At 35.6% G+C, this 14,058-nt stretch overlaps 1 protein-coding gene across 1 annotated transcript in view; it reads left to right on the top strand.

Annotated features, from left to right (window-relative positions):
* Positions 1-14,058, top strand: part of TMEM135 (transmembrane protein 135) — a 235,060-nt gene that overhangs the window by 19,610 nt on the left and 201,392 nt on the right. Inside the window, exons 2-3 of the mRNA XM_025419361.3 lie at positions 2,816-2,943; positions 5,403-5,495. Of these exons, the coding sequence (XP_025275146.1) occupies positions 2,816-2,943; positions 5,403-5,495 (221 nt within the window). The remainder of the gene's footprint in view (positions 1-2,815; positions 2,944-5,402; positions 5,496-14,058) is intronic.

Here is a 14,058-nt window from a genome sequence, read left to right as displayed (position 1 = left end):
AAAAAGATTTTATTTATTTGAAGAAAGAAATGGGGAGGGGCAGAAAGGGGGAGGGGGAGAGAGAGAGAGAGAGAGAGAGAGAGAGAGAGAGAGAGACACTCCTCACTGAGCAGGAAGCCCCATAAATGCAGGGCTTGTTCTTAGGACCTGGAGATCATGACCTGAACCAAAGGCAGATGCCTAAACTGACTGAGCCACCCAGACACCCCTACAAATGTTTTTGTGTTTATCTGTATCCTGTGCCTTTGCTGAACGGCCTAATTAATTCTAGGAGGAGGTTGAGTTTTGTTTGTTTTGCATATTGTTTGGGATTTTCTATGTAGACAATCAAGTTACTTGCTAACAGGGAAAATTTTATTTCTTCCTTTCTAGGAATAGAGGGGATTTTTTTTTTAACTACTTGAATATATAACAGAGTAGCAGATTCTGCCCATTGTTAAGTGTAAAGTGAAAGAGATGTTACATTTCTAAATCTGAAGATACTAGGAGACCATTAGAACTGATGATACTGTTGCAGTGCATGGCTGGTTTAGTTGGTGGAGTATATGATTGATCACAGGGTTATAGGTTCGAGCCCCACATTGGGTGTGGAGATTAACCTAAAAATAAAAAATCTTAAAAAGAAAAAAAAAAAAAGAACCAGTGAGATGGTTGAGGATCAGGTAGTGATTGAAAATGACACTGTGTAATTGCGTGGATGTAATAAGGTGGGAAACTCATAAGTAAAAGCATTTTAGGGAAATACAATGAGTTCTACTTTGGACATGCTGATTTTTTTAATGTCTGTGCTACATATTTCTCGATGCATCCAATAGTTATTTGAAAGATGGATTAAGAATTTAGGGAAGAGGTTGGAGTTATAAGAATTCCTACTTTGAAATGATAGATGATGCCATGGGACAGAACCTATGTGGGAATGAGTAGCAATCTGAGGAAGAAATGCCAACAACGGAAACACATTTAGAGATATGATGGGAAAATGAAAAGAATGCATTGTCAGGGAAACTATAGAAACCTCTCCTGTCAAAATTCCACCTATTTATCAAGATTCATCTTAGAAAGATCAGTGATACCTTCCAGACATCATCACCTGCCCAGTCCTATCCCCCTTTGGTCATTCCCCAATGTATATTTCTTTTTTTTTTTAAGATTTTAAAAATTTATATATTCGTGATAGAGAGAGAGAGAGAGAGGCAGAGATATAGGCATTGGGAGAAGCAGACTCCATGCCAGGAGCCCGACGTGGGACTCGATCCCGGGACTCCAGGACCAAGCCCTGGCCCAAAGGCAGGCACCAAACCGCTGAGCCACTCAGGGATCCTCCCCAATGTATATTTCTATAGCAGTTTCTTTTTCCTCTAGTCTAGCTTTTCACGATATTATAGTGTCTTGTTTATCAAGATTTTATATTCCTTGAAGGCAGAGATTAGATTTTATTCATCATTGTTTTTTCTGTGTATGGCACAATTCTTAGTAACAGTTTAATTGAATGAAGTAGGAGATGATCTGTTTCAGAGTTTTCAAAGGGATGGAGTAAGAAAAGAACTGAGAAGAGGCCATTAGATTTGTTAATCATGGACCTTAGGAAAAGTGTTACGTGGGAGTAAACAGAGAGTTCTCTAGTCTTCTTTCAAGTCAGTCTTGCCCTTTCTTACAACTCCTCCCTTATTCCCTAATTATGTGGTTTTAACTTTTGTTCCTTTGATACATTGTTTTATCATGATGGAAAAATATTTTTTCCAGGTGGCCTGTGAAAATTCTGTTTTTCCAAATATAGCTCATATCCCTTTCACAATTCTGCCTACACACACACACATATTTATGTATGTGTATATATAATATACACATATATATGATTTTATTTATTCATTTTCTGCACACATGCGTGAGAGCAAGTGTGAGCACTTGCACGAGGGTGGGGGAGGGGCAGAGGGCAGAATCCCTCCCGCCGAGCAGGGAGCCCGATGTGGGACTTGCTCCTAGCCCCCTGGGATCATGACCTGAGCTGAAGGCAGATGCTTAATCGACTGAGCCACCCAGGTGCCCCAAATATATTTTCAATCTAAATTTAAAAGATAAGTCATGAAAACTTATAGGATGATACTCTATGAAATATTTTTGTGACAAACTTCTGTACAGGATTCTGCACACATCCTCTGTGCAGATGGCTTGTTCCTGTTTCTGTGTTCTGATAACATCATGGCATCAGTCTATTGTAGAATAGTAGACTAGATTCTCAGTCTGTTTTTCAGGACTTTTTTTTTTTTTTTTTTTTTTTTTAATGGGCTCCAGTGGGCCAGAAATCATTACTTTTATTTTTTACTTTTTGTATTTGTTGCATGGTTTTGTCACACAGTAGTTGTGTTTAGATACTTGAATGAATTTCTTTGGTTTCTATCACTGAGAATATCCAGGCTGATAATAACTGTAAAATAATTTTGTTTTGGCATTCAATTTCTATTTGAATTGTGCTTTATTTTTTCCACTTAAAAATGTATTCCATTATTCAGTTTAAAACTGCTTTCAAGGCATTATAAATATTTACCACAACGTTTAGAAGTTATTCTTTATGACCTATATTGTAATTTCTTGGTGTGTATTTTACCCATTAGATCTTCAATAAATTAAAGTGTTTTCTTTTTTTTTTCCCAGAAATTATCTTTTTGTAAAGGAGCCAGTAAAATACCAGTTTTTTTTTAAATACCAGTTTTAGCTTTACTTTTAAAATATGCTATTATTCAGTACCTTTCACCTAAAAGCAAATTTAAGTGGGAAACGTTGGTTGAATTAAACAAAAAAGCCTTTCTCTTTCCAGATTGCAGCAATTCTCCGGAAACGAAAATTAGACTATTATTTACACAAACTACTCCCTGAGATCCTACAATCTGCTTCATTTCTGACTGCTAATGGGGCCTTGTATATGGCTTTCTTTTGCATTTTAAGGTTGGTATTCATAATCACCACTGGAGATTAATATGTGTTCCTTTGTTGAAACTGAAACAAATGGATGTTTTTACCAATGTTGTGCAGGTCATTGCTTGTATATATTTTTCTCTCTTGGATTACATTTATTTATCTCAAAGAAACCTTGTTAAAACAGGAGTTGTGGGCCTCTTGGTCTAAAGATGTAATATAAACCTCAAATTATTGTAATGATTATATAGCAAAAGTGCTTTGGTATATCATGTGTTTTCTGAGGCCTACTGTATTTACCAAGTTGTTGATTAGGATTTCTTAACTTTTCAGTTTCATGGATCAGGAATTCAAAGCAGCTGTCTATGATATAGGTGAGGTCCAGATGCAGTGAATAGACTTCAGAGGGAGTATAAAATGCTTGTATTTATATGTAAAACAGTAAATAACTTCTGGCTTATCCTAGTGATGAAACTTTTGGTCTGATTAAGTCTTGATTATCTATGTCACATACTTTCTATGATTTAGATGCAGTTAAAATTCAGTTTTTAGTGCTGTGATATACCTAGCATGTTGATTATATATTTACTTCTTATCTTTATCCCCAGTGATTGTTGAAAATCCAAACTAGGGTTTTTCTTAAATCTGTCAAACTGAAATATAAATTTATATTTTTCTCATATTCACGTTGCTCAGAGCAATTCTGGGGGTATACATTAACTACAATTAAAAAGATAATTTTCAGATGTCTTTTACAGATTTTTTTTCCCTCAATACACTAATAATTATAAACTTTTAGATTATGCAGAAAATAAATGATAAGGTTTATACTACTGAGAAAAATCATGCCTTTAACTTGAAAATGTTTGTAGGAAACTCTGTCATATGTTCTCTGGAAAGTTTCTAATACTTTTCACACACTAAAAATCAAGTTTTAAGATAATTAGGTTTTAAAATATTGCAATGATCATAAGTTGCTTTGGTAGCATATTTCTTTATGTTCTGTGAACCTGTTTGGTAAATTGTAGAAGTGCAAAGCACATTGAATTTATAGTTAAAATACTTATAATAACACCTATGTTCCTCATGTAAATGATGCCTTGAGTTATTTTTCTTTAATTCAGTAACTTCTTAGGGCCTTTGTGTATTTTATTTTGGAGGGAGAATCACTTTTGGTTTTCTCAGGCTGAAGGTTTCTGATGTTCATTTTAGAAATACCCATGTTCTGTAGTTTTTCTAATTCTTCTAAAGCTAAGCTTCAGTTAAAAATATAATTTCACCAGTGATTCTTAATCCTTATGTATATGTTCATACATTTTTTCTTATAACGTGTTATTTAACAGCCAACTTTGTTCAGATAATTGCAAATTTTATGTGCTGCTTCTCCCTGTCTTAGGATCATGTTGTCTCTCTCTCTCTCTTTTTAAAATATTTTATTTATTTATTCATGAGAGATACAGAGAGAGAGGCAGAGACAGAGGCAGAGGGAGAAGCAGGCTTCATGCAGGGAGCCTGATGTGGGACTGAATCCCGGGACCTCAGGATCATGCCCTGAGCCAAAGGTAGATGCTCAACAGCTGAGCCACCCAGGCATCCCTCATATTGTCTTTGAAAGAAAAAAAATCTTGCTAACATTTCCAAATATCTTTTTTTTGGTCTCTTTAAAAACCCAAGCAGCTAATGGCCATTTCTAGTGAGTGAGACACTATGTAGATTCTTACTTTAAAGGGACATATTCTAGTAAGTGGAAAATGATTTTATACCCAAAATTAAAAAATATAAAATTCTTTAGTAACTACTGTAAGGAAAAGTTACCAAGGATTGTAGAAGCAAAGAAGGAGAGACAGTTGTTGAATATTTTTCATGTGTTAAGACATAATAGTAGTCATAACAACAGTTAACATTTTTCTTGCACTTTCTATGTGCCATGTATGGTGCTGTATGAGATCGGTAATAATATTATTCCCATTTGGTAGATAAGGCAACAGAGAACATAGAGGTTTTGCATAGTGAGTAATATTGGATTCAGGGAATGTCTGAATGAATATGATTGACTAAACTATTGGAAGGAGAGATACTTGTTAGCTTGCTGTTGTAACAACCAGAATAAGAAATGGTGAGGGACTTAACTGAGCAAGGGGTAGGGGGGTAGCAGGTTGGAGAGGAATTTGAAGGATAAATTGTGTATGGAAAAATTCAAGAGGATGATTTAACATGTAGAGAAAAGGAAAAGGAGAAGCTATGGATGTCTCAAAGCATCACACCTGATGGGTAGGTAGTTTTGATCCCATTCACTTAGGAAAATAGAAGAGTGAGAGCAAGTTCATGGGGACAGGAAAGTGCGCTAATGAGTTTGGTTATGAACATGTTGAATTTGAGGTGTTGTGGGACATTAGGTAGAGGGTGGACATAGAAGCGGAACTTCTATTCGTAATAACTGAATTAACACAATAGAAATTTCATGCAAACATTCCAAATTTGAATTTCAGGAGGATACTTGGAAAATTCTACTCTTGGAGTCCTGGCTTTGGTGCCGCTTTGCCAGCATCTTATGTGGCCATTCTAATTGAAAGAAAAAGCAGGTAAAATTTTATATATCTATATATTTAAGAGAACTGATTTGCTGTCCTCCACTCCAACTAAAATTTTTTTAAACAACTATTTATTGTAGTCTGGGGATGAGAAGTATTTTCACATATGTTTTTAGTCTTACAAATATTTGATGGAAAATTTAATTTTATATTAATATTAGTATTCATGTTTATTAAGCCTGTAAAAATATAAAGATTTGCTTTATAGAACAACAGTACCCTTTGGTCTTTGTTTACTAAAAAATTAGAGAGTTCTCGAATGTGCCTAAGACATGGCATACACAAATCTAAAGATCTTTTTCAGAACTACAATATCATTATCACACCTAGGAAAATTAACAGTAGGTTTCTCTCCTCATCTACATCTGTAATTTGCTTCAAGCTCATTGAGTGACCTCTGTTAATTATTATTTTTAAGGTGTCTTCTCATTTAAAAAAATATTTTCGTTTACATAAAGCTGAAAATGTTTCATGTAACATAATAAGATTTCTATAAAATGCTACAAACTGTTATGTAAATTATTCAGTCATGTAAATAGCTGAAGGTAAAACTTTTTCATAAAAGAATTTTTGCTGGGATGCCTGGGTGGCTCAGTGGTTGAACATCTGCCTTCAGCTCAAGGCGTGATCTCAGAGTCTGGGATTGAGTCCTGCATCAGGCTCCTTGCGGGGAGCCTGCTTCTCCTTCTGCCTATGTTTCTGCCTTTCTCTGTGTCTCTCAAGAATAAATAAACAAAGTTTTTTTTAAAAAAAATAATTTTTGCCATTTCGTAAATAATCATTTTCATTGCTGGGACCTGCTTTGATTCCATCTCTATCCCAGAGAGTCCAGATGGGGTCATGTTTTTGTTTTTTGTTTTTTGTTTTTTTAATTTTATTTATTTATCCATGAGACACACACACACACACACACACACACACACACACACACACAGAGAGGCAGAGACACAGGCAGAGGGAGAAGCAGGCTCCATGCAGGGACTCGATGTGGGACTGGATCCCCGGTCTCCAGGATCACAACTCAGCCGAAGGCGGCGCTAAACTGCTAAGCCACCGGGGCTGCCTGGGGTCATATTTTAATCAAAGGGTAACATATTAATCAAGATTGAGTCATCATCCTATGAAGAAATTCATTATAATCACTTATCCCATAGTAGGAGTATAGATGGATCTTATCAGGTAACCAAATATTTACTTAAACCACCTGAAGCCACTTTTAATGCCTACTTATTTATGTATTGTAATAGTGCCTAAATTTTTGCTGTCTGGACTTCTGGTTCTTTGCTTGTATCTTAATATAATTGGATTATTAATATTACTAAAATCACAGGACTGGTGGATATTATTACCCCAGCATCATCAAGTCAATATTGCTAGAAACATAGGATATCTCACCTGAGGGTACAGTACAGAATAGTACTGTGTATTAAGAGTGTAGATTCTGGAGCTGTACTTTCTGACTGAGGTAACTGGCTCTGGTACTTATTGTGTTACGACTTATTCTTTACCTGAAAAATGGAGAGAGTGATAATCTGTCACATGGTTGTTCTGAGAATTAAAGGAATTAATATACATAAAATGCTTAGAACAGTGCCTGACACATAGTAAATGTTGTGTTAACTGTTATTAATTTTTGCCCATAAACAATGAGAGAGTTATTCTGTTAATTGTTAACCTCCCGATTCTTTTAAAAATGTGAACATTTGTTTTAGAAATATGATTTCAAAATATGTAACCCATACATGAAACTTTAAGGGTACTTTAAACCAAGTTTGCTCTGATTTATTTATTTTTGGCACTTGAGCAATAAGAGCATTTTGAAATTATTTACCTACCCTTCAACAGAAAATGTTGAAATTGAACACTTGTGTAACCACCTAGAGTCAACAGTTGTTAAGATTTTGTTATTTTTACTTACTTGTAACTGCTTATATGTATGTGTGGTTGTGTGTGTATATGAGAACCATTGTAAACATCTTGACACTTCTAAATACTTCATGCATATTTTAAAATAAGGATATTTTTCTGTGTAATTACACTATTCTCACATGTAAGAAAATTAACTATCATTCCCTAATACCATCTAGTCCATAGTGCCTTAAAAATACTTTTATCACTGTTTTTTTGAACCACACTCTAATCAAAATTTTGTATGGTATTATGTTTCCTTATTTTCTTTTAATCTAGCTTTATCTCCCCACTTTCCCCACATAGCATTGATTTATTGATGTGACCAGGCCAGTTATCTTGCATGTAAAACTTTTCTGGTTTTGTCTGAATTTTTTCCTCATGGAATTGTTTAATTGGTTCGCTTAACTTGTATTACTGTAAACTGAAGTTCGGTCTGAAAACTTGATTATATTAAGATTGAATACTTGGTAAGCATATACTTCATAGATGATGCTGAGGCCATCAGGAGACCCATAGTTCCAAGTAATAGCAACTTTGTATATGTGATTAAAGTGGTAATCACTAGATCAAATAGGTTCAGTAAACCTATTATTTTGAGAGAATTAGCTGAGTGGATTTTTTGACATTCCACAGTCCTCGCTTTGCTAGAGTGAACCTGAGTTGATCATGGTATCATTATTTGTGAATTGGCTCGTTGTTATATGTTTGTGTGTGTGTCTGTATGTATTCTTTATCAGGTTTGAGTGTCATTTACTTTATAAAGTAGTTCAGAACTTTTCCTTCTTTTTTTTCTTGATCTGGATTAGTTTAAGTAGCAATGAGTTTTCAGACCTTTGAGTATTTGGCCCATGTAAAATCTGGGCGTGGTGACTCTTCTGGGGGTGGTAGTTCTTAGAAAGTTATCAGTTTCCTCTATGGAATTGATCTATTTAAACTTTGAGCTCACTCAATAGAGAGGTTCAGTAACTTTCTCTAACAGCTAGAAAGTTCTGTCTGTTTCCCAGAAAGTATCTATTTTATAAGGATTCTTATATTAACATGGAGTTGTACAGAGTAGTCTTACAATTTGATTGAATTTTGTTTTCAGTGGTGACTTTTCAACGTATTTATTTTGTGTGATTGTGCCATTTCCCTTTTTTAATTAAGTTAGGTAGTAATTTTGTTGATTATTTTTTTCTTTTTTCCAACAAGTCATCATATTTATTAGTTCTGTTTTTTGGTTTCCTAATTCTTGTTTTTATTGTTTTTTCCCCCTTCCTTCTACTTTCTTTTGATTAATTTGCTTTTCTTTTAGAAGCCTTTTAATTTGCTACTTATTTCTTTTCATTCTTTAAGTTTTATTTTATTTTTTATTTTATTTTATTAAAAAAATTTTTTTTTTTTTTAGATTTTATTTATTTATTCATGAGAGACAGAGAGAGAGAGAGAGAGAGGCAGAGACATAGGCAGAAGGAGAAGCAGGCTCCATGCAGGGAACCTGACGTGGGACTGGATCCCGGGACTCCAGGATCACATCCTGGACTGAAGGTGGTGCTAAACCGCTGAGCCACCAGGGCTGCCCTATTTTTTTAAAGATTTTATTTATTTATTCATGAGAGACACAGAGAGAGAGGCAGAGACACATAGGCAGAGAGAGAAGGCAGAGAGAGAAGCAGGTTCCACATAGGGAGCCTGATGTGGGACTCAATCCTGGGACTCCAGGACCACGTCCTGGGCCAAAGGCAGGCACTAAACCGCTGAGCCATCCCGGGATCCCAAGTTTTATTGATATAAGTATTTGAGGCAGAATTTTCTTTTGGTAAGTGCTTTATTTATATATGTTCTGATATGTAGTACTTTCATTATCATCATTTTTGAGAAATTCTGCAATTTTAGTTTCTATTTCTCTTTTTTTTTTTTTTAAATATTTTATTTATTCATGAGAGACACAGAGAGAGAGAGGGAGACACAGGCAGAGGGAGAAAGGATCCAGGATCCAGGATCTCCAGGATCACACCCTGGGCCGAAGGCAGGCGCCAAACCACTGAGCCACCCAGGCTGCCCTCTATTTCTCTTTTAATATAAGAATTATTTAGTAGAGAAAAATGGAATGGCCCCTTTGTTATTAATTTCCAGTTTTATTGCATTCTTATCTGAGAATGTTATTCATTGTTTTTTCTCTGTATGAAACTTAGTTTTCCTTGTGGCTGAATTTATGCTCGATTTTTGTGACTTTTATGAACATTTGAAAAAGAAGTACATTGACTTTTATTGGTAGTTCAAAGTTGGGCAAATAGCCATAAGATCTATGCTATTGAATATGGTTTTAGGTTGTATCTTTAATTTGAGGTACAGTTTCTAGCATTAAAATGTAGGTCTTTATTTCATTTAATGTATTTTGGCTTGAGTTCCAAATTTTTAGTTATCTTTCTTTATTTTTGCTTGCATTTGCCTAGTATGTCTTCATCTTCCTGAAATAGTTGATATATCTCCCCCACATGCCACATAAACTTTGGTTATACTTGGAGAGCCAATCTGAAAAAAAAATCATTTTATTTTAATATGTAAGTTAATATGTAAGTTTATTTTAATATGTAAATTAAGTCCATATATTTATTTATACAACTGATATATTTGGTTTAGTTCTACCGTATTATTTTGTGTTATGTTTGTCACTGTGTGGTCTGGTGTATTATTTTTTTTTTTTACTTTTAACTTTGACATTATTATAGAAAATCACACAAATAATACATAGAGTCACTTGGAACCATAACCTAGTTTCCCCCCAATGATATCATTGCATCTTATGTAACTATTGTATAATATAAAACCAGGAAATTGACATTATTGTCAGCTAAACTAAAGCCCTTAATTATAGTCAACAGTTTTTACATTGATATGTTTTGGCCATTTCAGTATTATGCAGAAAATTTCACTGTCCTAAGAATCCTCTGTGCTTGGCTATTCATCCTCCCGCCCCTCCCAACCCTTGTTAACTTACTCATTTTTTTACTGTCTTATGGTTTTACCTTTGTCAGATTGTCATATAGTTAAAATCATACAGTATGTAAGCTTTTCAGATTGGCTTCTATTACTTAGTAATATGCCTTTAAGTTTTGTCTATGCCTTTACATGGCTTGATAGATTATTTCTTTTTAGTGCTGAATAATATATATTCCACTGTCTGGATGCACCACAGGCTGCCCTACTGGAGGACATCTTGGTTATTTCCAAGTTTTGACAATTAGGAGTATCCATGCATGGGTTTTTGTGTAGCTATGTTTTCAGCCCCTTTGGGTAATTCCCAAGGGGTATGATTGCTGTATCATATGTTAAGAGTATGTTAAATTTCATAAGAAAACATCAAACGGTTAACCTAAGTGGCTATACAAGTTTGCATACCCTCCAGCAATGAATGAGAATTCCTGGGGGTCCACATTGTTGCCAGCATTTTGTGTTGTCAGTGTTCTGCATTCTGGCCATTCTAATAGGTGTGTGGTAAGATCTCATTGTTTTAATTTACATTTTCTTGATGGTATATGTTGTAGGGCATTTCTTAACGTGCTTTTTTATTTTAATCTGCAGATGTCTTTATAATGATTTTTTATAGACAACATATAGTTGGGTCGTGTTTTTTGATCAACGCTGACAGTCTCTGTGCGTTAATTGGTATAGTTAGACTATTGACATTCAAAGTAATTATTGAGGGCAGCCCCAGTGGTTTAGCAGTTTAGCGCTGCCTTTAGCCCTGGGTGTGATCCTGGATTGAGTCTCACGTCGGGCTCCCTGCATGGAGCCTGCTTCTCCCTCTGTCTGTCTGTCTGTCTCTCTCTCTCTGTGTCTCCATGAATAAATAAATAAAACTTTTAAAAAATGATTATGGATATATTTGGAATAATGTCTACTACATTCATTACTGTTTTCTCTTTGTTCCCTTGTTCTTTGTTTTGATTTGGTACTACTCTTATTCTGCTTTTTGTGGTTTTAACTGAACATTTTAGGTGGTTCCATTTTTCTCTTCTGTCTTAGTATATCAGTTATACTTTTTTTTTAGCTTTTTTTTTTTTAGTGATTGCCCTAGTTTTGTAATATACATTTACAAGTAATCCTAGTTTACTTTCAGTTAATACTATACCCCTTCATAGGTAGTGAATATACCTTAGGATAAGAATGTCATCCTAATTCCTTCTTCCTGTCCCTTATATCATTGCTGTCATTCACTTACATATAAGTATGCATGACACCCCCCTATATATATACAATAGCACATTCAATCAATTAGGTGGTTGCTTGTATTATATCATTACATTATTATTTTGCATGAACTGTTATCTGTTAGAACACTTAAGAATAAGAAAAACAAAAATTTTTATTTACCTTCATTTATTTTTACTTTAATGTTCTTTTCTTTATGTAGATGAGATTCTGATCTGTATTATTTTCTTTCTCTTTAGAGAACATTTAACATTTCTTGCAGAGCAGGTCCACTGGCAACAAATATTCTCAGTTTTTGTTTGGTAAAGTCTTTATGTGTCCTTCACTTTTGAAGGATGATTTCTCAGGGTACAGAATTCTAATTTGGTGCGGGTTTTTTCCTCTCAACACTAAATATTTCGCTCCACTCCCTTGTTTGCATGGTTTCTCAGAAGTTGGATACAATTATCTTTGTTCCTTTATAGGTAAGGTGTTCCTTTATAGGTAAGGTTCCTTTATTTTCCTCTGGCTTCTTTCTCAGTTTTTCTTTATGTTTGATTTTCTATAGGGTTAAAAAAAATTTTTTTTTTTACATTTGTTAAAAGATTTTATTTGTTTCAAAGAGAGAGAGAGAGCGCGAGCAAACACACACAAGCAGGGGGAGGGGAAGAGGGACAAGGAGACCTCCAGCTGAGCAGGGAGCCAGAGCTGGATGCAAATGCAGTGCTTGATCCCAGGACCCTGAGATTATTACCTGAGCCAAAGGCAGATACTTAACTGACTGAGCTACTCAGGAGCCCCTGATTTTCTATAGTTTTTTTTTTTTTTTTTTTAAATTTTTTATTTATTTATGATAGTCACAGAGAGAGAGAGAGAGAGAGAGAGAGAGGCAGAGACACAGGCAGAGGGAGAAGCAGGCTCCATGCACTGGGAGCCCGACGTGGGATTCGATCCCGGGTCTCCAGGATCGCGCCCTGGGCCAAAGGCAGGCGCCAAACCGCTGCGCCACCCAGGGATCCCTGATTTTCTATAGTTTTAATAAAATATTCCTAGGTGTCACTTTTTGTTCTTGTTTTTGGCATTTATCCTGTTTGGTGTTTTCTGAGCTTTTTTGATTTGTGGTTCAGTGTTTGACATTAATTTAGGAAAATTCTCAGTCATGATTGTTTTAAATATTTCTTCTGTTCATTTTTCTCTTTTAGCTGTTCCCATTATGTGTATGTTATACCTTTTGTAGTTATTGCACACAGGCCTTGAATATTCTAATTGTTTTTTCTTTCCAGTCTTTGTTCTTTTTGTTTACAGTTTTCAAGATTCTAGAAATATATCCTCTCGCTCAGAGCTTCTTTCCTCAGCTGTGACCAGTTTACTAGTGATTACATCAAAGGCATTCTTCATTTCTGCTGTAGTTCCTTTTCTTTGTGGTTCTTAGGATTTTCATCTCTGTTTATCTTGATCATCTGTTCCCATAGGCTATCAACTTTATCCAGTAGAGTTCTTAGCATATTAATCATTGCTTTAATTTTAAATTCCTGGTCTGATAATTCCAACATCTCTGCTGTGTCTCCTTATGATGCTTGCTCTGTCTCTTCAAATTGTGTTTTTTTTTTTTTTTTTAAAGATTTTATTTATTTATTCATGATAGTCACAGAGAGAGAGAGAGAGAGAGGCAGAGACACAGGCAGAGGGAGAAGCGGGCTCCATGCACCGGGAGCCCGACGTGGGATTTGATCCCGGGTCTCCAGGATCGCGCCCTGGGCCAAAGGCAGGCGCCAAACCGCTGCGCCACCCAGGGATCCCTCAAATTGTGTTTTTTGCATTTTGATGTGCCTTGTAATTCTTTTTTAAGATTTTAATTTTTATTTATTCACGAGACACACACACACACACACACAAACACACAGAGGCAGAGACACAGGCAGAGGGAGAAGCAGGCTCCATGCAGGGAGCTTGATGCGGGACTCGATCCAGGGAATCCAGCATCATGCCCTGGGCCGAAGGCAGGAGCTAAGCTGTGAGCTACCCAGGGATCCCCAGTTCATACTTTTTTAATAAAATCAGTAGTAGGGATCCCTGGGTGGCGCAGCGGTTTGGCGCCTGCCTTTGGCCCAGGGCGCGGTCCTGGAGACCCGGGATCGAATCCCACGTCGGGCTCCCGGTGCATGGAGCCTGCTTCTCCCTCTGCCTGTGTCTCTGCCTCTCTCTCTCTCTCTCTCTCACTGTGTGCCTATCATAAATAAATAAAAGTTTAAAAAAAAAAATAAATAAAATAAAATCAGTAGTAGATTGGAAGATGCAGAATATGGAAATGAGCAGTGTTTTATTTCTCCTTCTTCAAATTAGCAAGTAATGGTTGTTCTAATTAAATCTCTAAAACTTTATTTAATAGTGAAATCTTTACTCAGAGATTATAGATTTCATACTCAATTGTGTAATCAGTTTTTCCAAAGCATTTAATGAGGTAAGAACA

The sequence above is a fragment of the Canis lupus genome, chromosome 21 (assembly GCF_003254725.2).
Source record: "Canis lupus dingo isolate Sandy chromosome 21, ASM325472v2, whole genome shotgun sequence".
Classification (NCBI taxonomy): Eukaryota; Metazoa; Chordata; class Mammalia; order Carnivora; family Canidae; genus Canis; species Canis lupus.
This window is presented reverse-complemented; position numbering and strand designations above follow the sequence as displayed.